At 35.6% G+C, this 25,909-nt stretch overlaps 1 protein-coding gene across 10 annotated transcripts in view; it reads right to left on the bottom strand.

The window, feature by feature from the left end:
• Positions 1-1,468: 1,468 nt before the first annotated feature.
• The window catches only part of ATRX (ATRX chromatin remodeler), a 236,322-nt gene continuing 211,881 nt past the window's right edge, over positions 1,469-25,909 (bottom strand). For all 10 annotated transcript variants that reach the window (XM_036439867.2, XM_036439869.2, XM_036439876.2 and 7 more), the window contains 5 exons: positions 9,006-9,155; positions 8,050-8,175; positions 7,254-7,349; positions 6,179-6,307; positions 1,469-5,241 (listed from right to left, as the gene is read on the bottom strand). In XM_036439867.2, the coding sequence (XP_036295760.1) occupies positions 4,963-5,241; positions 6,179-6,307; positions 7,254-7,349; positions 8,050-8,175; positions 9,006-9,155 (780 nt within the window). In that variant the 3' untranslated portion in view covers positions 1,469-4,962. The remainder of the gene's footprint in view (positions 5,242-6,178; positions 6,308-7,253; positions 7,350-8,049; positions 8,176-9,005; positions 9,156-25,909) is intronic.

Genomic DNA, 25,909 nt, shown 5'->3' with positions numbered 1-25,909 from the left:
CCCCATTTTCCAAACAAGATATGAACAACAATCCAAGTTAACTAGAATGTCTTCTGTCTCCTAAGTGCAATAGTTTTTATTTTGGTCCTAAAGCTTAACTGTCATGAGAATGTAATTATTCGCCTCACTTTTCTCACAGGTGTTGTATACAGGTTAATAGAAGACTGTAAAGCACTTTGAAAACACCAAGGAAAGCTTATAAATATAACATTACCAACAGAGATACCAGCACTTGGAATAGATGGGTCTCAAGGAAAAGTAACAGGTGTGGATTTAGCTCTTTGAAGAATTAGCTGGAGGAAATAGAATTGCATTTAACCTATTTAAAAGAACCAAACTCACTTGCTGCAAATATGAGTGTAATTAGGAGCAATGAAATGTTGAGAAGGAACAGGAATGCCACTAATTGATTTATCATTAGATTTGAGAGAGTAATAAAGAGTAGGTAAAATATTCTGTAAAATAAAAAATCCTGAACAAAGTGGACTCCTTGGGGAAGGGCAAAAGGAAATAGGTTTTTCTTACAACTTAAGAATCCTATACAACCTCTAATGATTTTTTTTCTTTTTGTCCTTAAAATGATCTGTAGTCAGTCACTGAATGCTGAATGCCTGGACTCATTATCTTCCTGTCTCCAATCTTTCTTCACTTTGCATTCTAAACCAAATTGCCCCTGCCCAAATCACAATCTTTACCAGCTACTTTGAACACATCAACCGCCTCACAAATCCTTGTTATCCCCTGTATTGAATTACTCATTATTTCAAGGCTATCCATCAATCCACTCCAATCTAGTCTCTTTCCTGATCCTTCTCTACCAGTATTCCTTCTTTCAATACTATACTTTCTCTTCATATACCTGAAACAAATCCCATTCTTGCATCTAAGTCATCTCTCTTCACCTTTCTTGAAAACCAACTTGTATTTGATGTGAGGGGCTGAGTCTACTTAATAGATAGAAGCCTATTGGTAGTCCTCAGATATAATTGCTTAGGGAGAGTAGAGTTTCCCTCTTCCTTACATGTTTCTATCTGGGAGGAGCAAGGACCAGATGGTCTGGAGCAGAAAAGTGCTGCTGAGTAGAGCTTGCTTAGAATATGTGCTAGTTCTAAGTATTAGAGGATCTGCAGTATTTTAGGATTTGTCTCACCTTTTCATTCAGTTAACACTTTATCTTTAATAAAAGCCTCAATTCATATGCTGTCATCCTTGGTGAACATGTGTAGCACTCACTATCAGAAAGACAGACACCTAGAGTGAGGGAAGGAAGGCTAATTCCTTTAGTTAGCCAAATAGGCACAATGGTGTCAGGAAGGTTATTCCAAAGAGAGGTGGCAATATTACATTGTACAGTATTACTCTGGAGAGTAAAACTCTTAGATGAGGGGCTATTCTATTATTAGATCCAACGTGAGTGATATGGGCAGAATCTGGTTACCTGGCAGATATTGAGCTTAGAAACAATATGTATTTTGGATTTTAAAATTTTATTCACCTCAATATAACAGCATATATAAAATGTTGCACAAACAAAAAGCATTTCTAAAACCTGGTCACTCCTTTGGGATTGGCACAGAATACACTTTTTTTTTTTTGTTTTTTTGTTTTTTCTGTGTGTTTTTTTGGGGGGTGGGGGGTGGGGAGTGGAAATCAATGGTAGAAGAATTTCCCTAGGGGTAGATCTGATTTGGAGAAAGTCAAAAGTCACTTGAGAATAAGTCTGGTGAAATAAGGTGGGTAATAATCTGAATATAAATTTTAGTGAAATATGAATATAAAAGGATGACCTCTCTTCCCGTTAGAGTGAGTATCTATAAGCTTTACAACATGCCACCTTTAAAAGAAATAATGATTACTAAGTAATAGTTTCTAAAGTTTTGTTTGGTGCACAGAAATATGTATCTGATTTTATGATACTAACGGAAGAACAGGCATAGCTAGGGAAGACTACAACACATTCAGCTTCTTTGGAGGCCAGGTAATAAGGTTTTCCATCAACCTCCTATGGCTTCAGCATGGCAAGCAGCTTTTGTACAGATATAGATTGGTAGTCCTGCTTGACTTAAATGAGTGATGCAGTTCTTGGGAAGCAGAAAGTGGTGCTGGATTACACAAAGACAACCAAAACTAACACAAACACACGTAGGCTTCCTGGTATGTAAATTATTTTTGAGGTTAAAGATCTCCTTTTACAGAATTTATATATAACAAATTTAAAAACCAAACTTCTTGACCTCCCAACATTAAATAACTAAATGTGCAAAAGAACCACCATTAAATATGGCATAAAAAGCTATACATTTTCTATGAAACAATATATGCACAGATTTTCAAAGCTGTGAAAATGCAATAAAGAGCACAACACATTTTGGTCACTTTATTAAATGACATTAAATAGTTTAAGTTTCAACTACTAAACAGCACTTTGAATGGTGAAAACACAGATAGTATTACTGTCATACTTGAATGCTTTTCTTTAAAAACACAATTCCAGTCCTTATATATATTACAAAACAGCCTCAAAGGAAGAAGTGACATCTTTTCTACAGTACTTAAGGTACTCAATACAGAACTGAAAAGCAGTCTAACAGAAACAAAGGCAAGTCTTCACAGCTGTATGATTTCAGCAGCCAAAGCTGGATGATGACTGAAACATTACTATACAACTGGGACAAAACATATACAATATCACAATACTAAGCAAAAATGCTTTACACCCAAAGAAATAAAACAGGTTACAAAATGTGGAGAATTTAGCAGGCAAAACTGTATTACAAGCAACATTTTAAATCGTCATTTTCTTTAAGCCATTGCAACTATTTAAAACATCTAAAACAAATATAAAACTGAGCCTTTTAGTATCTTATTGATGTGATTTTTTCTTTAAATATTTGTTAAAGCTTGATTTTATACTCAAAGTACATATTATGTAGCTAAAATGTTAAGTGAGAATAGTGTATGCAAAGTGGTCCAAGTTTTATTTCAAAGTCTCTTATTTCCAAATAATTAATCCTTCCATGTATTACTTTTAAGTCATACTTTCATCATAGTACAACAGTTTAGAAGGTTGCTTAAAATTTTCATATCTATGTCTTTGAGCAGGTAATCAGACCATATTGAAAGTTCCCAGATCTAATAAATCAGGTTTAAAGTATTCTGGACTTGTAGAAATACCGACTGATAACAGCTGTCCAGAGTATACTGTCTTCAAATATTTACCTCATAAATCTTGTCTTTTTAATTTTTCCTAAAGTAAACACACATCTTCCCCCCCTCAATTAAATAAATTTGATTATATGGCTGTTATAATATCCAAATATATGGAATTTATTAGTGATAATTCATCATGGGAGGTGTGGGGGGGTGGATTCAACAAACCTTACAAGTTTCATAATCACAAACCTAGTGCTCTTGGATGTTTTATCACTAGTTCTTTCATGATAAAAATGGAAATCTCCTAGCTGTCCAAACATCTCAGAAGAGTTTTAGCTACTGTTAAACTCATTCTAACCCAGTGATACCTGGAGCAAATCAATCTTCCACTCAACTTTCTAGAATTCCTTAGCTGTTTCCACTTGCTGTTATATCATCATCTCAAAAATGTTTTTGTCATGTTGAGTTGACTTCCATAGTCTAACACTCTTTTTAAGAAACTCAAGCAACCAATTGTACATGAATAAACTTATAGGTTATGTTTACAGGTCTGGATTAAAGAAAAACAACAATGTAATGATTTTCTAGTAAAACTTCACAAAGGAGTATTATATGAATTCATTTGGATCAGAAAATTGTCTCCCAGACCTAAAATTTAAAAAAAAAATCAAACTGAGATGTAATTTAAGGAAACAGGGAAGTTGGGGGAAAAGACCATGATGAGAGAAAAGAAGACATAGAAACCAGTGATCCTTATCTTTAAAAGGAATTAATTCACAATACTGGCAGTACTGGGAATTGTTAAAGCACATTCCTCATGTGAACTTAAAGTCAGCAATGGTTCTGCCATTTTGATGTTGTTTATAAAACAGGGTGTGAACTTAACAACCACAATGTCATCCTTAACCTCCTAAAATGCTAGAACTTGGTTTTGTTAGACCACATCCCACTGCCAGCAATAGGATGAAGCACTAGCACTGGCACCAAGCAGTTAAGAGATGTGCTTTATATCAGTGCCAGGAGAGAGAATATTCATGTGTGGAAGATAATCCGCAACCCTGAAATTTTACCAGTAATTATTTCAGTACATATAACTGAAAATAAAAATGGCAGAAAGACTCAAGAAGAAAAAGGAATTTTCTTCTTAGGCTGTACTTAAGGCTGTTTATACAATACTAAGATAACTGCAAGACTCCTCCAAGTTTTAGAGCAGTAGTATTTAAGAATATTGCACACAATTCTGTGTCAAAGATAACCCTTAGTTTCTAACATTCAGTCAGACACGATTTAGCAAGAGCCCAGTTTCAGATTTCAGTCAAAAGAACATTAAAACCATTTCAATCACTTTAATCAAGAAATTGATTAAGTACAAAATTATTTTATAACTTGAGGAATCAACTCTAAGAACTCAGCTGTGTGTTTTTATATGTAAAGAATGAATATATAAATCTGTATTCTTTCCTAAATTCATTAATTTCATGACAATTTAATGGTCGCTAAAAGCAGGCATAAAAATTTAGAGAGGAAATCTGTGGAGGTGTTACTGTATGGAACAACTTGTTTTCACTGAAAACAATTTGAAATATCTTCTGTACTCAATGTGTGTAAGAAGATTCTAGGCAACATCACTGACAAATGTCAGGAAGAAATGGTATGCCCTATTTTTAAAAAGTTTTAAACTAATATGGAAGATTGGCATTTAAGGGGACCAAACTATTTATACAGTTGAGTTCTGTTAAGTCATTGATTCCTAAAAAAATAAAAGATCTTTCTATGATTTTAACAATCCTTTAAGCTTTTAGTGCAAAATCACATTGATTTCCCTTGGGAAGGTCCTGGATTTTTGCTTCTCATTGGGGGGGGTGCACGCTGTAATGGTGGTGGCTGCATACCACCAGCCATTGACTGATACATTCCTCTCATATCAATCTGCTGGTAGTTAGAAGGATTCATGATTAAATTTGGAGGCTTTGGCATCATGAGGTGACTTAGTGCTGCTTGTTGATAAGTCATTTGTTGCTGTTGCTGCTGATTGTACTGCTGCTGGAGCCTTCGGTTCATAAGTATTCGCTGAACACAGCTTATTAACTAAAGAGAGAAAAGGGAGCTGTTACAAGTGCATGACCTGTCTCAAAGAGGCAAGTATCAAGTTTTGGGTTAAAATCAATTTGTTAGGGGGTACCATACCAAAAGGAAAACACATATTGTTATCACCATTACTAATTTGATGGCATTCACAGGACCATTACTGTAGAAACCAGTTAGTAACACCATTTAGGGCTAAATTCTCCTAATGACTTAACTATTGTATTGCAAGCAGCATTTAGGTTAGTTACCATAGTAACCTGTCTTACACTGTGATTAGTCTCAAGTGTTAGTTACAGCACTTTTTTGTCAAGTCTCCTTTCTTTGTCATTCTTTTGAATATTTCACATTATAACATGTAAATAAACATTTTTAATGACAGACACCAAAGAGGAAAAAGTGCTCACAATAGGAATAATTTCTACCTGGAATGTCTGAAATTTCCTAACAAAATTTAAAACCACACAACTCTACAGTATTTTCTGAGTAAAATTCATGCCACAGAAATTGATTCTCTGGGTGTCAAGAGTTGAAATTTCCCAGTGCAAGGCAGGTGGCTAGCAAAGGACTGCAGGGAAAGATGATCAAGGATCCTGGAATCTGCCATACTTTTTTTTTTTTTTTAAAGCAACATTTTACTTTTGTTATGATAAAATAATGCTATAAAAATTCCTTTTAAGATGTCCAGGATATATAAAAAGTAAAATTATATGGATGACAGTATATATAAACTTCAAGGGAACTCATTTGGGAAGGTATTGCTCCTTTGTAACAAAAGATCATGCCTTTTCTTGTCATTACTAGGTTTTTTTTGACAAAATTTCTTCCAGAAATTACCATGTTCATCTGTCCATATGAGGGATTACATAAACGCCACATAAACGCCTTATTATAAATTAAAGAAAATTAAACATAACCAAGAGATACTCAGAAATCTTACCATCTGCTGTTTTGTCAATACATCATTGTAGATTGCTTCTCTTCGTTTAACATCAAGCTCCTGGCTGGCTTGTCTACTCAATGCTAATGCCTGTACTTGGGCCTCTGAGAGATTCATGTTTTCCTTCCACTAAAAGAAAAAGTTTCTATTTACTCCTGTTGCAGTAGAACTAAGGAAAAATAATTAAACTACTTGAAGATATTCAGGGTCTTTCAAGTTTTTTTTCCTCTCCTTTCCTTTAAAAGAAAACAACATTGCTAAGTGCCGGGGGGGGGGGGGAAAAAAAGAAAAAAAAAAAACCCACCTGGTACATAAAGGAATAGTATACAGCTATAAAAAGAATCTCTTACCCTTTGAAAGAGCATGGAGGGACCTGGAGATTATTATGCTAAGTGAATAAGCCAGTCAGAGAAAGACAAGTGTTACATGATGTAACTTTATATGTGGAATCTAATGAACACAATAAACTGATGAATAAAACAGAACCAGAGACATGGAAACAAGGAACAGAATGACGAATTTTAGAGGGAAGGGAGGAGGGGGAGTGGGAAGAGATTAACCAAATAACTTATATGCATAGATGCTTGCCCATGAACATAGACAATCAGTAGTGAAGGCCTAGGGCCAGGTGAGAACTGGGCGGTGGGGGACAAAAGGGAAAAATGGGGTGCATCTGTAATACTATCATCAATACATTTTTTAAAAAGCAGGGTACTAAGTTTTTCACTGTTGTACAAGGGTTGGCTATCTCTGCAATAAAACTGTATTTAATTTGTGAAGCTTATCATAAAAAATATGTTTATGTAAACAATGATTACATTTCTATGATTGATTGACTTCCTAATTTTTAGATTTCAGCCACTTCTCTTTTGTGCCAACATCTAGGTAAAAATGCTAAGTTATACCTTGTCACTATTAATCAGTTTACTAGTGTTTTACTATTGTGAATCAAGTTATACAAATTATGCTCTTTTCCCTACAGAAATAGTGAAACACACACATAAAAATTAAAACAAATGGTGGGGGAAAGAACACAAATTTCAAGTTGGAGAAAGACAATTGCCAATTAACTTACTATAGTTGAAATTATATCTTCAAGAGGCTGAATCCTCACTGATGCCATACTGTTTGTTGCTTCCACAACTTTTTCTCTTCCTTGATTTATAAGGTCCTAGAAGAATTTAAGAAATAAGTTAGCTTTAAAGTATAGAATTACCAATTTATAGAATTGAAAAGAACAGCAAACTTCAGCATCAATAAAGTGGAATAAAACTCATCAGTGAAGGTCTTGTAAGGAAGATAAAAGTTTGGGTTTTATTGAACCAATAAGTTAATAATTTAAATGACTCCATAAATACATTTTTAAAAGGAAACCACAGATTCCATTAAGTTATTAAATTATTGGTATAATAAAATCTAATATTTCTTAGTTACTTCATAATTGATTCTAGTTTTAAGTCAATTATTTCATAATACTGGGCATTATCATATACTTAGTGTTGCATCTACATGGCATTAGAGTATAAATCTATGTTTGAATTTATCCTACTTTCAGACATTAAACAAGTAATTTATTTATTCAAAATATTTTATAACTGAAGAAAGTGCTATTTCCCTACTCAGTCATCTACCCTACTGTTCCTTAAATAAAATAATTCAAACTACATTAAGGGCCTGATTCCCTTATGCTCTAAACCACATTTTACTATACTATGCTGGGTCAAAAAAGTCAACAAATAAAATTTTCTTGGTCTATTTAGAAGTAATCTTTTTTGGAGAATGTGATATTCCTGAATAGGGAACCCTCAACAACGGGGCACTTGAAATTGCTTTTAATTCAAGTTAAACTACTTTTGTAGTTCAAAACTTACCTCCAGCTGTTGATTACTCATTGCTGACAGGGCTCCCAAATTGAAAGGAATATAAGGAGTTTGAGAGTTGAAACTGACAGGGGGGAAATTGGTCCCAGTTGGTATGTTGAAACGCATGGTCAGTCCCTAAAAACAAAAAATTATGCGCTTATCCACACTATGATTTAAAACTTGAAATTCTACATCACCTACTGGTTTAGAAAAGAATCAATATTCTCAGATTTAGGAAATTATTAACACTCTTCCACACACAAACAAAACACCCTTTTCATCCAAAACCAAGATCTTATTACACAGAAAGCTTTAACCCCTAAAGGTGTACCCTTTTTCTGATAATTCCCACAGAATGGAGCAACTAATAATTCTGATGAGACTCCTGACATCACATTAACATTAAAGAGTTTGGTACAATGAGTTAGGAGTTTAAAAAGAATTCATGTATTAGGATAAGGTTTCCCATGCTCAGGCACATTTTTGCTCAAGTCGGTTGGTGGAACTATTTTAAATAAAGTTGCTACTGGAGAATGACATTAATGTCCAATCATGAAATATTTTTGTGTCCTGATACACATTCAATCAAAATTTAGATTTCATAGCACACATGCTAAAACAATGTTTATTATTTCCTACCTCCAAACTCTAAGGTCCTGCATGTCTGTTACTACAGTGAGGGTGTTGATTGGAGTTAAGTGATGCTAAATATAAACCTTTCCACTAATCTCTCAATTCAGCAAGTGCTAAGCAGAAATGGGGTTAATGCTCTTTAAGTGGAAAATATTTCCTTCTCTCCTCTCTTCCCACTCTACCACCAAAGGTAGCCAATACCTGTAAACAGACTGATATCTGGGACTTCGTTCTTAAAGACTCACCTATTCCAAAAGTGATCTTTTCTTCCTCAGTGCTCTTTCAAATTACTAACATCAAAACAAAAACCAAAAAGCATTTCAAATATCTACCTTCTTCTCTGCTTCATACTCAGCCCAAGCTGCTTTTCTTTCTTCTTCAGTCAACTCTTCTTCTTCTTTGTGGTCCAAAAGAGAATCATGCTCATGATATCCTACAATGTGTTCTTTATGTATTTGAAGAAGTTCTGCAAGTATGGTGTCCTGTTTAAAGAGGTTGAAATAATAGAATTATTTCCTCCCTCTGGATGGTTATTTGATGTACTGTTAGACTAGAAACTAGAACATGACTGTTATACATATTTCTGATATATATGCTAAATTACCTAGAAAACAATTGCTAAACATGAAACACCAGTCTCTTATGTAAGAATTTCACATTTATATAGCATATTTTAGGGAGTCTGTTTTTTAATGTCTAATTTTCAGAGTGCAGGGGTTTTTCTCCAACTTTTAATTTATATTTATTTTTTTAGAAAGAGAGGGAGAGAGAGAAACACCAATGAGAGAGAGAAACGTCATTTATCTGCTGCCTCCTTCATGTCCGATATTGGGGATTGAGCCAGTAACCTGGGCATGTGCCTTGACAGGGTATCGAACCAGTGACCTCTTGGTGCATGGGACAATGCTCAACCAACTGGGCCACACTAGCCAGGGCACTTTTTTCCCTAAATCTTTCACACATATTTTGTGCTTTGTTCTAAGTTCATAATAAATGCTAACACAAGTCTTAGGAAATCAGAAATTACATTGGGTGCTTGTGTTAAAAATCATGGCTACTCCTATTTATACATTACTTAACAACTTTATTTTCACAATCATTTTAGTTATCAACTACTATGCTAACAAAAACCAAATCTAAATTAAACAGCTACAAAACAGTTTAACTGGAACATATAGTCCTTATATTTCAATTATAGGAAAGTAAAATATAAATTGCACTGTTAAGGACACATTGACATACATTGTTTATCAATTTATTATAATGGTGCCTTTTCTCAAAGTCACAGTGTTTCTTAAGTCAGTCTTTTAAAGTTAAAAAAATTAAAAGCTTAAAAATTGAGATCATTTATATATTCAGTGAGAACACCAAACTTGTGCTCTGTGTAATTATGATTACCAGAGAGACACACACAAAGAGAGATTGGGTAGAGGGGAATGTGTTACTTACTAATAAAAACAACTTAATATTCACAAGTTGTTTATTAACAAATCACAGATGAAAACTTGAATATATAAAAGGCAAATCAATTCACAAAATGATTTTCCACAGCTTCTAACAGCAAGTTCCCTTAGAACATACTTTCTAAATTGTGAATTTAGTGAAGGAACATAAATAATTACTGGCCAAAGGAAGGTATAGGGAAGTTTATAGCAAATTAAATTTAATGTGTATCTAGTAATCCTTATTGTCCCCATAAATTTTTTAGCATAGACAAAGCCCACAGTTGTAAATAATTTTATGTTCATATCTTTAACCACACCTAGAGTATAGGGTCCAACACATGGTAGGAAATCAAATGTCTGTTAAATAACTCAAGATGAAAATTTTAAATCATTAGACCCTAAGTTTTTTTCTGTAAAACAGCAAATGCTGACACTAATTCCAAATATTCTGACATTTGATCTCATGTAAACAACTTTTTATCTTGGTACCTCAGTAAGTACCTGAAATAATTACTTCATAATTTCATGAAGGGATTTTTTTAATGGATACTGCTGTTAATTTAGATTAGACTTTATAATTGATTTTGCTGTGCATGTGATATTTCTTTTATTGAAAATAGAAAACATTAAAAAGATAGTACAAATGAGAGAGCTCAAGAAAATCTACTAATGGGGTACATATATGTTAACAGGTTTAGAACTTTTGAAATGTTAACTAAACATTTCTATCCTTTACCGGTGTAGAAATCTGCCATCAAAGCTGACTTCTCTGGCTTATACCATATAGAACAGGCTTTATCATCACTAGACAGACCTCCAAAGTTCAGAGCTACTAACCAGGAAGGCACAGAGATAGGCCCGTCTGAACTAAATTCGTTTAAAAAATAATGTTTCTTTAGACATGTGTCTCCCATGCTTACTCCCCAAGTATAACAACAACAAAAAAAGGTATATAATAAAACCAGATAACATTGCCAAATACAGTTAGTAAATCAGCTGTTCTACAAAATACCAAATAAATTACAAGGTAGAAATGTTCTAAGAATAGTCCCTAATTTTACTTCTGTTTGGCAATGTGATGTTCTTAAACATAGTAAAAAATCATTTCTCTAAGAAAGCAACCTGAAGGAAAGACCAAGAGAACTGTGTCCTAGAAACTGACTTTATTTTCAGCTATGCTACTGATTCTCTCTGTAACACTGGATAATAACGTAGTCAAGCTATGACTGTAAGTTAAATATAAAATACCCTTTGCTCACATGTGTTAACAGAATGACTGAATAAATAACTCATATATACCTTTTAAAATAAGGACTAGCTGAGACTAGAAGCTGTTTCCTGACTCTTATCCAGTGATCATCTACCAGGCGTCTTCAAACTACGGCCCGCGGGCCACATGCGGCCCGCAGAGGAGTCTGATCCGGCCCGCCAGGTTTTTTGGGCAGTGAGCGCAGCCGAGGTGTTACAGTAGGAATTAGTAGTTCATATAGTCCGGCCCTCCAGCTCTCTGAGGGACCGTGATCTGGCCCCCACTTTAAAAAGTTTGAGGACCCCTGAATACTAATAAAAGGGCAATATGCTAATTAGACCCAACATCTTCAGGACATCCTTCCGGACAAAGCCTCAGAGGCGGAGGCTGAGGCAGAGGTAGTTAGGGGTGGTCAGGTCGGCAGGGGAGGGCAGTTAGGGGCAATCAGGCCAGGAGGCAGAGGCAGCTAGGGATTAGGCCAGCAGGCAGGGGAGCAGTTAGGGGCAATCAGTCCAGCAGGCAGAGGTGGTTAGGGATGATCAGGCAGGCAGGCAGAATGGTTAGAGGTGATCAGGCAGGCAGGCAGGTGAGCGGTTAGGAGCCAGCGGTCCCGGATTGCGAGAGGGATGTCCTAGGGGTCCCAGATTGAAGAGGGTGCAGGTCGGGCTGAGGGAACCCCCCCCCCGCCCCGCATGAATTCATGAACCAGGCCTCTAGTCTTATATAATAAAAGCCTAATATGCTAAGTGTCCGGTCATCTGTTCAACCAATCAAAGTATTGTATAATATGCTAATGATATGCTAAGGCCACTCAACCATTCGCTATGATGTGCACTGACCACCAGGGGGTAGACTATCCAACTGGTAGGTTAACTTGCTGCTGGGGTCTGGCCGATCAGGTGATCAGTGAGACAGGCTGGACATGTCCTGGAACCCTCCCATGGTCCCTCCCATGTCTCTCCCTGACCCTGATTGTGCATTGGTGGGGTCCCTTGGCCTGGCCTGCACCCACTCGCAATCCGGGAACCCTCAGGCATGTTGGAGAGCTGGTTTAGTTCTATCATACAATAAAGAATGCCTGCTTTGTTGAGGCATAGTTCTTCTGTTTCCCAGATCTGTTCTCTGAGATAAAAAAGATAATCCCCTGGAGGATTCTGGGTGAGGTAGAAACCTAAGTAGGACTTTTCTAAAAAATTACTTTTAACGCTTTTGTACTTTTTGAAGTTTTATTTTAAAGACGCATATATACGTTTAAATTTTTAATTAAAGAAAATATAAAAACTGAAACAAATACAATTCTCACACACAAACTTGTGAAAGCCAGCTCATGCTTAGCCTAAATCTGACATGACTATTTTACCATATTCATCTTCAAGAGCTATTCGCCTTAGGAAATCCCATTTCTAAAACCTTTTAATATTGTCTCTCTATCAATACCAGATTTAAGATCTATCCTATCTAGTCACCCATGATTATCTAATTTAGGTCAGATTATAGTTGAGATTCAGCTTCTGCCCATGCATTGTCTTTCTTTTGACTTATAGTCAACTAAAATGCCAATAAGTGAGAGGAAAATTGAATGTGACTTCGTTTGGATCATTAAAAAATGTTGGATCATGCCCGGCCAGCGTGACTCAGCATCGACCTATGAACCAGGAGATCATTGGTTGGATTCCCAGTCAGGGCACATGCCTGGGTTGCGGGCTCGTTCCCACATGATCCCCAGTGTGGGACGTGCAGGAGGCAGCCAATCCATGATTCTCTCTCATCATTGATGTTTCTCCTTCTCTCTCCCTCTCCCTTCCTCTCTGAAATTAATAAAAGTATTTTTTTAATGTTATAATAGATCCTTTTCCTAAACATTACTTCCTTTCAAACATCAAATAAAAAAAAAACATTCATATTGCTTCTACTGGCTACAACACTCACTTCTTTTCGAAGAAAAAAAACTTTAATGAAAACCATGCTCATTTTCTAATATAAAACCTAGAGATGACTACTGGTAACATTTGTTGTATATATTCCTCAACATTTACACTTACACACAAACACACATACTGTTACATAAAATGGAATTATACTTTACAGTTTAGAAATCTTTTCTGCCTTCATATCTTTCCATGGACATTATTATATCTCAAATACATCCTTTATCACTTTAAATATTATTAAAGACATTTAACAATAAGGTATTATGTAGATATACTTTATCATCTGCCAAATTTTTTCTCTTAAGAGTTTATTAAAATATTTAGGCCACTTTTTTAAATTACCAAATTTGTAATGAAACAGGGTAATGGATACATTTTAATGTATTTCAAACCCTAGTTTGTACAATAATTATGCTGATAATTATCAAGGACTTAAACAAGTATGTTTACCACAATCTTCATTTTAACAAAGGAAAGACATTACATGTACATTAACTGACTTTTACAGGAACACAATTCATTTGTATAGTTCAGAAGCAGGAAAGCAGAAAGTTTTCTTTCCTTCAGAGTACTGCGTGAAGCACAAATAAGAGAAGGAAAATACAGGATTTCTGAAACAAACTCCTTCTACATCTTTTCCCTTTTAAATTAATTGCAGCATACTATCAATACAAGAAACAGATGATGTGATTAAGAAGGCAAAAAAAAGTATTTGTAACAGAATCCTCCAAGTATTTCTTTGGGAAAAAGTTTTGCAAAGTCTAGAGTGAGTTACAAAAGTTAATAAAAGAAATTTTCATCCCAATATACAATACAATCAGTGGAGAGGTTTTTTGTTTTTTCCCCTTGAAGCATGCATTTATATTAGTTGCTATAGTAACACTATTATTGAAAACAATACTGGGACAGAATCTATAATCACTAGGCCAACAGTCATCAAAATGAGGTTTAAATTACATCCAAATGTGTACCTTTACTTTTCTTTGTCTAAACTTTATTTTTCCTTAAATAAGTGAGAAGGCTTACAAACTGGGAAAAGCATGAGCTATATTCCACCTAACAACCTAAATTAGTTTAAGCTTTAAAAATGACTAGTTCAATTAATAAAACAAAGTTAATGATAAATTAAAAGTTAAAGTTAATTTATTTAGAAGTTTAAAGTATTTGGCAGGCTGACAAAAATTCCTATCTAATTAATTCTGAAATTCAACCTTGAAAATAAAATTTTTAAAAAACAATCAAGGTTTTGCCTGGGGAAGGGGGTGGGGGTTCACCATATTTCAAAATATTTTGCTTGCCATCACTTTGAATTTGAGTTCTATAATATCTGGAAATAAAACATCACTAGAATACTTAAGTGCCATAGGACACATTAAAAAAGGTATGAAAAATTCTTTTATTATCTAAACTAGGTACACAAAATTTGTTAAAGGGGGGTAGGGGGAGTCCCTCAGCCCAGCCTGCACCCTCTCACAATCTGGGACCCCTCGGGGGATGTCCAACTGCTCTGCAGGATCAGGCTTAAACCAGCAGTCAGACATCCCTCTTGCAATCTGGACTGCTGGCTCCTAACCCTTAACCTGCCTGCCTGCCTGATTGCCCCTAACCCCTCTGGACTTCCTGCCTAATCACCCCTCACCACTTGCCTGCCTACCTGATCACCCCTAACTTCTCGCCTGCCTGGCTTGAAGTACTCTGAGTGCCTGCCTGATCACCCCTAATCACCTCTGCCTCGACACCTGCCTGCCGCAGCAGCAGCCTCTTCCCCTGCTGCTTCTGCTTTGTCCGGAAGGACATCTGGAATGACATCCAGAAGGTCATTTGGCTGTCTGGTCTAATTAGCATATTATGCTTTTATTATTATAGATAAGTCTAGATTCTTAGTAAAAAACAAACACACAAACAAAAAAAACTCCACAATATTCCTGGTGGGAAAAAATTCTACTTTCAAATTTAAAGACCATTAGTTCCCAAACTACACTGGAAAAAAAAAATTGCAACATATTTGAATATTTGATAACTAGGTAACTATTGAATGAAGTTCACATACTACCTTAAATCAGATTTTTATGTCAAGCGCACATGTGAACTTTGCCAAATGGCATTTATAAATATATCCAAATTCCCAAATTGTAGATATGAATAAGATAGTGACAACTATAAAACTTGTCACTTTCAGGGAAAGGGCAGGACTGACTTTGGTGAAAGGTAAAAGTCACAGTCTCCTTTGATAAGAATGTTTTCTATTCAATTGAATATTTAAAGAACTATATTTAGCATTTAACTTTTAAAAATTAATTATCCATTTTACAACACATGCCAGTCACAGTAGAGTGTCAGTCTAGATTTTAAATTACTGTAGTGACTTTTTAGAGGTTATAGTTTTTCAAGAAGAGCCTGAACTGAAACTTAATTCTCAGGCTATCTAATCTGGAGTTCATATTATTATTATCTCTATACTTTATGAACATGGTTACATCCTTTAACTCAACTATAAGTGTGCTATAGAAAGAAAATAGAAAAAACACAAAATAGGAATGAAAGCAGCTACTTATTTGGCAGTCCAAATTACATCTTACAGAAAGAAAACATTAAAAGATAAAAGGTTTGGCTCAGTTGATAGAGCGTCGAGCCCATGGACTGAAGGATCCCAGGTCCAATTCTAGTCAAGGGCTTGTACTTCACTGCAGGCTCCATCCCCAGCCCTGAATGAGCACTTGCAGGAGGCAGCCAGTCAATGTGAGAGAGACACATCCGATGTTTCTTTCTCTCTGTCTCTCCCCTTCCCTTCCACTCTCTCTAAAAATCAATGGAAAAATATCCTCAGTGAGGATTGAAAAAAAAAAGATAAAAGGTAAAGTGCTAATAAAAAAAACACGCATAAATAAGGTCATCTAGTGATTTGTACATTAACAAATCTCTTTCACAATTTATATTCCTTTAGGAGTCCAAAATATTAAATTTCATGTAAAAAGCTTGCTTCTGAAAACATCAGCAAATGAAGAGACACAAGTAAGGCATTTTCTTACTTAATTCCCCTAAAAGTATCATACCTTCAATTTTCCACTGTTCTTACTCCTAGAAATGGTACAAGACATATTTGCATTAAGCCATCTAACCAACTGAGTAACACACTTTAGAATATTAATATACAAATACTGTGGCACCTAGGTGTCTATATTAATTCAGGATCACTGATCATTCCAATGTTAATTATGTCCTTCTGAACATGAAAATGGAAAAAGTGAAAGGACATACATACAGCCTTTCTTCCCAGATTTCTCTCTACAATTTTCATGATGATATTGCTTAAAATATAAACACCAATATAATTTTGCTAGAATTACTGATTTAGTAAAAAGTAGATCTGTGCCAGCCTTCTGAATTTCAGAGGAAATTTTAATGGCAGGATTTAGTTAAAATAAAATAAAAACCTATCTAATAAAAAGAGAATATGCAAATTGACCATCACACGATCACAAAGATGGTGGCGCCCAAAGCTACAAGATGGTAGTGTCCAGTCACCTCAGCCCCTCCAGAGTCTCCCAGTCCTTTCACAGAATATGGGTTGCCTCAAAAATTGGTTAAGCTTCTTAGGACAAAAAGCATTCAAAATCTTTGAAAAGGGAATTCCAAAATTTATAAAAGTTTGGAGTAGACAATTCAAGGTTATTTCCACTACAGCCTTCTATGATTTTGTGATATTAAAATTCTAAATTCACATAATACCAGCTGTATTGTATATAAGCAGATATTATTTAAAGGAATGGCCATTATTATTAAAACTCATAAAATCACACTATTTGTATGTCAAGGACATTCTGTGTAATTTTCCTAATGGCTGGAGTTAATGCCCCTAAACCAGCAGTCAGACATCCCCTAAGGGGTCTCAGATTGGAGAGTTTCCAGGCCGGGCTGAGGGACACCCCTGCCCCCCGTGCACAAATTTCATGCACCGGGCATCTAATATATTTATAACTGTGAAAATTGAGAAGTTTTATATGTAATGGTTAAGATCACGGACTCTAGTCCTTACCAGGTAGCTCAGTTGGTTAGAGTGTTGGCTCAATAACATAAGATTGCAGGTTCAAGTCTCAGTCAGGACACATACAAAAATCAATCAATGAATGCATAAATAAGTAGAACAACAAATTGATGCTTCTATCTCCCTCCCTCTCTAAAATCAATCAATAAATTTTAAAAAATCACAGACTCTTAATAAAGTATTGCTATCTACAACTCTGGGTAATGATGGAAATGTTCTGTGTCTGCACTGCCCAATATGGAAGCTACTAGCCACATGTGCCTCCTGAGCATTTGAAAATGTGACTAGTGTGACTAAAAAATTAGAGAGTTCTATGTCCTTGATCAAGTTATCCCTGAATCTCAAATCTTCTGGTATATAAAATGGGCCTAATAAGGCATTTTCCATGTAAAAATTAAATACTCCATGTGTTAACATGTAATTATGCATTCAATTCAGTTTTAGAAAAATCTACAGAGAGGTGACTTGGATTCTGATCCCAGTTTTAGAAAACTATTGTGATATGTTAAAATATAGAGCTAACTAGAGGTAAAAAGTCTTTGGCCTGTCCTGAAAATCTGTGATAGACTAGTGTTGTCTGTCTCCCTGATCGCAAAAATAAAAAGAAAGAAAAAGAAAAAATATAGCTAATTAAAATTTTTGTACTGTGAAAATTTTCAAACCAGAAAAACAGGATACTCATATACCTGTCACCTAGAATTACTGTTCATATTTTGCCACATCTGCTTTCTGTATTTTTACAAAGTATTTTATAAGATTATATTTTACTTATTAATGCTTTAGTATAAATCTCTGAACTATAGACATTTCTTATATAACTACAATACCATAAAATTAATAACTTAATTCCCTACCATCATCTAATACCACAGATTTTACTAGTTGTCTGCAAAATGCCTTTGATAGGTGCTTTGTTCAAGTCAGATTTTACTAGTTGTCTGCAAAATGCCTTTGATAGGTGCTTTGTTCAAGTCAGGTGATTTTTTCAAATCAAGTTCCACTTAAGGTACATACACTGCATTTGGATGGTGTCTCTTTGTTAAGTTTCTTTTAATTTAGTACAGTCACTTCCCTTTCCTTCATTCTGGGTTTATATCCTAATGGTGTGTTTGACATCCTGTCTACATATATAAAAGCCTAAGTGACCAGTCAACTGGTCGCTGTGATGCACACTGACCACTAGGGGGCAGACACTCAATGCAGGAGCTGCCCCCTCTTGGTTAGTGTGCTCCCACAGCCAACCTCCCATGCCAACCAACTTCCCATGGTCCCTCCCCCAACTCAGCCCAGATCACCGGCCAGGTCAAGGCACCCATACACCAGGCCTCTAGTCTCTTATATATTCTGTAAACTGGAAATTAAATCCAAAGGTTTAATTAGATTGATGGCAAATATTTCTGGTAGGAATTTTTTATAGAGAATGTGTAAAAAGATATATTTAAAAACAGGATAAGACAAAGTATGAGAGAAAAGAAGTAATACATATTGAATAATTGTGCTATGTTCCTTTAAATACATTTTCTCATTTAGTTATTACAATAACTTTATTAGTTACAGATGGTTTTGTCCCTTTGAAGTAAGGGAATTGGTTCTGGGAGATCACCCAACTATTAAAAAGCAAAGTTAGAATTCAAAAAGAGAAGAAAAATATGTCAAACAAGGTACTTTACCTTTACATAAACATAACAAAATTTACTAACAAATCCTTTGCTCTCTGTGCCTCAGTCTCTGGTAAAATAGAGCAACAAATTCACTTGACTCTCACATATGTAAATTGCTTATGCTAATCATACTATCATATTAGTTAATGAGAGTTATCCTTTAAGCATCAGCTAAAATTGTTTAACAAATATACATGCACAGGACAGGTAATAACCTACTGTTCCTCCTATAACTATAATGGCCATATATCTAAAATTTTCTAGAACAATTCTGATACCAAATAATTCCTGAATTTTTAATTAGAAAAATTTGGTTAAGGTATAAAACCCCTCTCTATGTATGGGAATATATTGGTTGTTTATTAAAGTGAAAGTCTGATTTAGAACTTTGGGAAGAGGTGCTAAAAATAAGAGAAAGTGGTAAATAACACAAGTAGAGTTCTCCCAGTTAGCTGAACAACATAAGAAACTATTGCTCAAGCAAGAGAATTAATTCTGTCAGATATACTTGTAGATGTATAGGTCAGGTCTAAAAATTGACCATTTGATTTAATCTTTAGTAAAGGGCATTGGTAAACCAGACACTGTGCTAAGCACTTCATGCATAATATCTAATATTCCAGTAATCCTGTGAAGTAGATAATTAGGCCCTTTTGATAGACCAGGAGACCAAGATTTAGATATATAACTTGCTCAAGGACATAGGGCTAGTAAGTGTTAGAACTAGGATTTAAATTCACAAAGGCTCTAGACCTGTACTGCCTAATACAACAGCCGATAGCTACATGTAGCTATGTACATTAAAATCCTCCCTAATGAAATCCTGCATTCACATGGAATATCTAATTTAATTTTCATAATAAGTCTATGAAGTAGATTATTATCTCCTATTACTGATAAGATTTCATTGACCATGAATCAGCATAGGCTCCTGGCTCCTTCCCCCACAATCCAAACACAGAAACTACAGATGGGAAGAGGAAACATGAATTCTAAGAACTTATAGAGACACACACACACAACATTCCTGGGGTACAATAAACTGGCACCATGTGCAATCTAAAGCAAAGTTATTGAAAAAGATGAAGTGCCAAAAATTCAAATTAAGCATGACAAGTATAATTAAGGAAACAAAAAAAAAAGATATGAAAGCTAAAACAGAAGGGCAAGCATCTATACTAATAAAAGGGTAATATGCTAATTAGACCAGGAGACCTTCCAGACATCCTCTGGACAAAGCCATGGTAGTGGGGCCGAAGCAGAGGTGGTTAGGGGTGATCAGGCCAGCATGGGATGGCAGTTGGGGGCAATCAGGCTGGCGGGTTGGGGGGGGGGCAATTGGGGGCAAGCAGGCCGGCCAGTGGGGGCAGTTGGGGGCAAGCAGGCCGGCCAGTGGGGACAGTTGGGGGTGATCAGGACAACGAGGTGGGGGGCAGTTAGGGGTGATCAGGCTGGCAGGCAGAATGGTTAGGGACAATCAAGCAGGCAGGAAGGTGAGCAGTTAGGAGCCAGCTGTCCTGGATTGCGGGAGGGATCCAGATTGTGAGAGGGATCAGGCCTAAACCAACAGTTGGACATCCCCCAAGGGTCTCAGATTGGAGAGGGCCCCTGGGCTGAGGGACACCCCCCACCCTCTCATGCATGAATTTCGTACACTGGGCCACTAATTTAGTAATAACAGTCTCAAAAGGAGATTAAAATAAAGAGGATGAGATTTTTGAAGAATAAGACATTTTTTTCAGAATTACAAATCAAGAAACTGAGACACAGAGAAGTAAAATAACTTGAGTAACATCAAGATTCAAACCCAGGTGGTCTAGCCCAAAGGCTCCTTTTTTTAATCATTATGTTATACTGACACAGGGCTGGAGAGAAAAAGTTCAGCATCAAAGATTACTAAGGAAAACTAGGATCAGCTATGACACCCTAAGATATTGCAGTAACTAAAGGATGAAATCTATATTCTCCAATATTATATATCTTGACAACACCAAGACTGCCTTTCTATAAACCCACAATATTAAGAAGTATGTGTGAAGATGTGAAGAAAAGGGAACCCTTGTGCACTGTTAATGGGAATGTATATTTAGTTCAGCCACTATGAAAAACAGTAGGGAGGTTCCTCAATAAATTTAAGGATACATCATATGACCCAGCTATTCCACTTCTGGGTATTTATTCAAAAGAAATGAAAACACTAATTTGAAAAGATATCTGCATGCCAGCATTATTCACGGTGGCCAAGACATGGAAACAACCAAAGTATCTTGCGATAGAGGACTGGATAAAAATGTGATACATATACACAATGGAATACTACTCAGCCATAAGAAAGGATGAAATAGTGCCATTTGCAACAACGTGGGTGGACTTGGAGGGCATTATGCTAAGTGAAATAAGTCATTCAGAAAAAGCTAAAAACTATATGACTTCACTCATATATGAGATATAAAACTAAAACTTGAAAACACAAACAGCAGTGTGGTGATTGCCAGATGGAACGGGGTAGGTGAAAAGGGGGGATCCTAATACAAGGTGATAGGAGATTTGACTTTGGGTGGTGGGCACATGGTGCAATATACATATCTCATAACATAGAAACCCACACCTGAAACCTATATTTTCATGTTGACCAATGTCACCCCAATAAATTTAATTAAAAAGAAAAAAGATATCTCCACCCTCCTATTCATTACCGCATTACAATAGTGAAGACATGGGAATATACATTGGATGAATGGATAAAGAAAATTACACACACACACACAGAGGAATATTATTCAGCCAACAACATGGGTAGACTTGAAGGACATTTTGCTAAATAAAATAAGTCAAATTGAGAAAGACAAATACCATATGATCTCACTTACATACATAATCTAAAAAGCTGAACTCATCTCAAGAAAATTGTAATGTGATGATGGATGTTAACTAAACTTATTGTGGTGACCATTTCATAATATATACATACATTGAATCATTATATTAATATATTAATTATATTTCAATGAGAAAAAAATTGGAAATAAAAAGTGTGAAGTCATATCAAAAGAGAGTGCAATTTACTTCTTCCATAAATTCAACCACATAGCATATTAATATCAGCACAATCGTGTAGTAGTTAAAAAATATGGGCTTTAGAGTCATGACACTAAGATCTAATGCAGGTGCCACTACTTGTACATGCTATAATGTCATCTATATATATAAAAGGCTAACATGCTAAGTGTCTGACTGTCCAACTGGTTGCTATGATGCGCACTGACCACAAGGGGGAAGATGCTCAACACTGGAGCTGCTAAGCTGCAGTGACTTGGCAGTGGTGGTTCTTGGGTGATGCACCCCAAAATAAGAGAGGTGGGAGCCCAATTCCTTGTGGGGCCACACGATTCCACCTTCAGATGTAGGTTTTGTTGTTGCTGGGGCACTGTAAGCCCCAAATCTGGATTACTGCACACTTGCATTTGCATTCCATACCCTGTATGACAGCAACTTTGCAGAGTGCCCTCTGGCACTGTGGGACCCCTCAGGGAAAGTCAGAAAGCCTTTTTCAGCCTGATCCACCTAGGCCAGGCTGAGGATCCCTACCTGCTGGAGGGACCCTGCTCACTCTGCAGACACTGGGGAGGGATTGTAGGAGGTTGGCTCCAGGGTGTGTCAGGCCCATCTCACACAGTCCCGCCCTGCTAGCCACCTTCTAATTAATTTCCTTTCAATGTGCACAAATCCGTGCACTGAGTCACTAGTCATCTATAAAATACAAATAAACTGCATTTGCTTTGTAAGGTGGTTATAAGGATTAAGTGATGTAATACACTGCCTGGCATAAAAATCACTCAATGCTAGCTACATTTTATTATTATTCTTAATTCAAAGGTTTAGATGATAATGACTATAAAGGCAAATCATGTCACAACATATCTTAAACTCACAACAATGGTGGGCCTTATTAAGCATACAGATTTCTAGGACCCAACCCCAGAAATTAATTCAGTAGATCTTAAATGAAACCAGAAATCTGCATTTTTAACAAGCTGCAGATTAGTCCAGAACTATACCCAAGGAAAAATGCTAGTTTAAAGGCATGCCAATCATTGGATTATAATGGTCAGATTGCAATTTTAGGACAAAAATTCATTTGTTTACATATATTTTAGTTGAATATGTGTTAGGGTTAGGTATTATTCCAGGTGCTGGGGATACAGTAATGAGGAAACACTGACAAATTCACTGCTTTCATATGCTAATAGAAAGTTTATAATCTAGAGAGAACAAAACATCCATTCAGAGCAACAATGGGGGGAAAAATTAAAAATCAGGAGAGTTAAAGGGAGCTTTGGGAAAACATGCAACATAACAATATACATAAAATAGCAGAAAAAAAATCTGAGAAAGAAATAGAGAACTTGTTTGAAGAAATAATGACAGAGCCAAAACCAGTTTGTCTCAGTGGATAGAGCGTCGGCCTGCGGACTAAAGGGTCCCGGGTTCGATTCTGGTCAAGGGCATGTACCTTGGTTGCAGGCACATCCCCAGTTGGGGCTGTGCAGGAGGCAGCTGATCGATGATTCTCTCTCATCGATGTTTCTAACTCTCTATCCCTCTCTCTTCCTCTCTGTAAAAAGTCAATAAAATATATTAAAAAAAAAAAAAAAAGAAAGAAAGAAAAAAAGAAAAGAAATAATGACAGAAAACTTGCCTGACCTGGTAAAGAAAAAAGTGACACAAGTCCAGTAAACAAAGAAAGTCCAAATCAAGATGAACCCAAAAAAGCCACACCAAAACACATCATAATTAAAATGACAAACATTAAAGACAAAGAAAGAATATTAAAGATTGCATGAGAGAGAAATAAAGTTACCTACAAAGGAGCTTCCATAAGACTGTCAGCTGATTTCTCAATAGAAACACTTCAGGCCAAAAGGGAGTGCCATGAAGTATACAAAATAATGAAAAATAAGGGAATGAACACAAGAGTATTCTATCCAGCAAGACTATCATTAAAAAAGAAAGATTAAATTAGGAGCTTTGCACACCAAAATAGCTAAAGGAGTTTATTACCTTCATACCATCACTATAAGAAATACTAAAGAGACTGGTGCAAGAAAAAGAGAGAGAGAGAAAGGTAGGAATACAGGCATAAAGAACAAAAATGGCAACAATTAAGTATCTATTAACAATAACCTTAAATGTAAATGGTTTAAATACTCCAATAGAAAGAAATGGGGTAGCTGAATGGATTAAAAAACATGACCCATATACTATAATAGTATATACTGTCTACAAGAAACCCATCTAGATCAAATTACTCACACAGGATGAAAGTGAAGGGAAGGGAAAAATTTTCCATGCAAATGAAAATGAAAAAACTGGGGTAGCAATACTCATATTAAAAAAAGCAGACTTCAAAATGAAGGCCATCACAGGAGACAACAAAAACACTTCATAATACTAAAGTGATCGATAAAACAAGAATATATAACCCTTGTAAACATATAAGAATCCAACAAAGGAGCAACCAAATATATTTTTAAAAACTTCTGGAAGACCTAAAAGGAGAAATGAACAGGAATACAATCAAAGTAGGAGACTTTAACACCCCATTGACATTACTGCATATATCTACTAGAAATAAAAATAAGGAAAACAGTGACCCCAAATGACACACTAGGTCAAATGGGTTTAATAGACATTTATAGAACATGTCACCCCAAAGAATAAACTTTACTCTCAAGTGTATATGGGAAATTCTCAAGACCAAATATTAGGACACAAAACAAGTATCTACAAGTTCAATGACACTGAAATCATATCAAGCATCTACCTGCATCACAATAGCATAAAATTAGAAATTAACTACAGTAAAAATAATTCAAAACCATGGAGGCTAAATAGCATGTTAATAAACAATGAATGGGCTACCAGCAAGATAAAGAAAGAAAAAAAATTCCTGTAAACAAATTAAAATGAATACACCATAGACCAAAATTTACGGGACAAAGCAAAAGCACTCCTGAGAGGGAAGTTAATAGACCTACAGGCCTATTTCAAGGAAAAATATATATATTTCTAATAACCTAATTAACCCTATAACTTAAAGAACTAGAACAAGAACAACAAGAAAAGTCCAAAGTAAGCAAAAACAAGGAAAAATAAACATCAGAGCAAAAATAAATGACATAGAGACCAATAAAACAATACAAAAGATCAATGAAACAAAGAGCTGGTTCTTTGAAAAATAAACAAGACTGAAAAACCTTTAGCAAGACTCACCAACAGAGAGGGCTCAAATAAATAAAATCAGAAATGAAAGAGGAGAAATAACAACTAACACCACAAAAACAAAGAGGATTGTAAAAAACAAAAAATACTATGAACAACTAAATACCAACAAGCTAGACAATTTGGACGAAGTGGACAAATTCTTAGAACAATACTACCATTCAATACTGAATCAGGAACAATCAGAAAACCTGAATAGGCCAATAATAACTGATGAAAATAAAGCAGTGCTCAAGAAACTCTCAGCAAATAAAAGCCCTGCTCCAGATGGTCTCACAGGGGAATTTAACAAATATTCAAAGAAGAAATAATGCTTATCCTTTTCAAATTTTTCCAAAAAATCCAAGAGGAAGAAACATTTCCAATCTCTTTCCACAAGGCCAACATTATCCTAATTCGTAAATCAGATAAAGATACTACAAAGAAAGAGAATTACAGGCCAATATCCTTGGTGAACATAGTTGTCAAAATACTCAATAAAATATTAGCAAATTGGATCCAGCAATATATTAAAAAGATACTATGCCCTGGCTGTGGCTCAGTTGGTTGGGCATCATCCTGGGCAATGAAAGGTTGCCAGTTCAATTCTTGGTCAGGGAACATGCCTGGGTTTCGAACTCCAT

The sequence above is a fragment of the Pipistrellus kuhlii genome, unplaced genomic scaffold (genome assembly GCF_014108245.1).
Source record: "Pipistrellus kuhlii isolate mPipKuh1 unplaced genomic scaffold, mPipKuh1.p scaffold_m20_p_16, whole genome shotgun sequence".
NCBI lineage: Eukaryota > Metazoa > Chordata > Mammalia > Chiroptera > Vespertilionidae > Pipistrellus > Pipistrellus kuhlii.
Note: the sequence above shows the minus strand (reverse complement) of the source record. Positions and strands in the feature narration are given on the sequence as shown.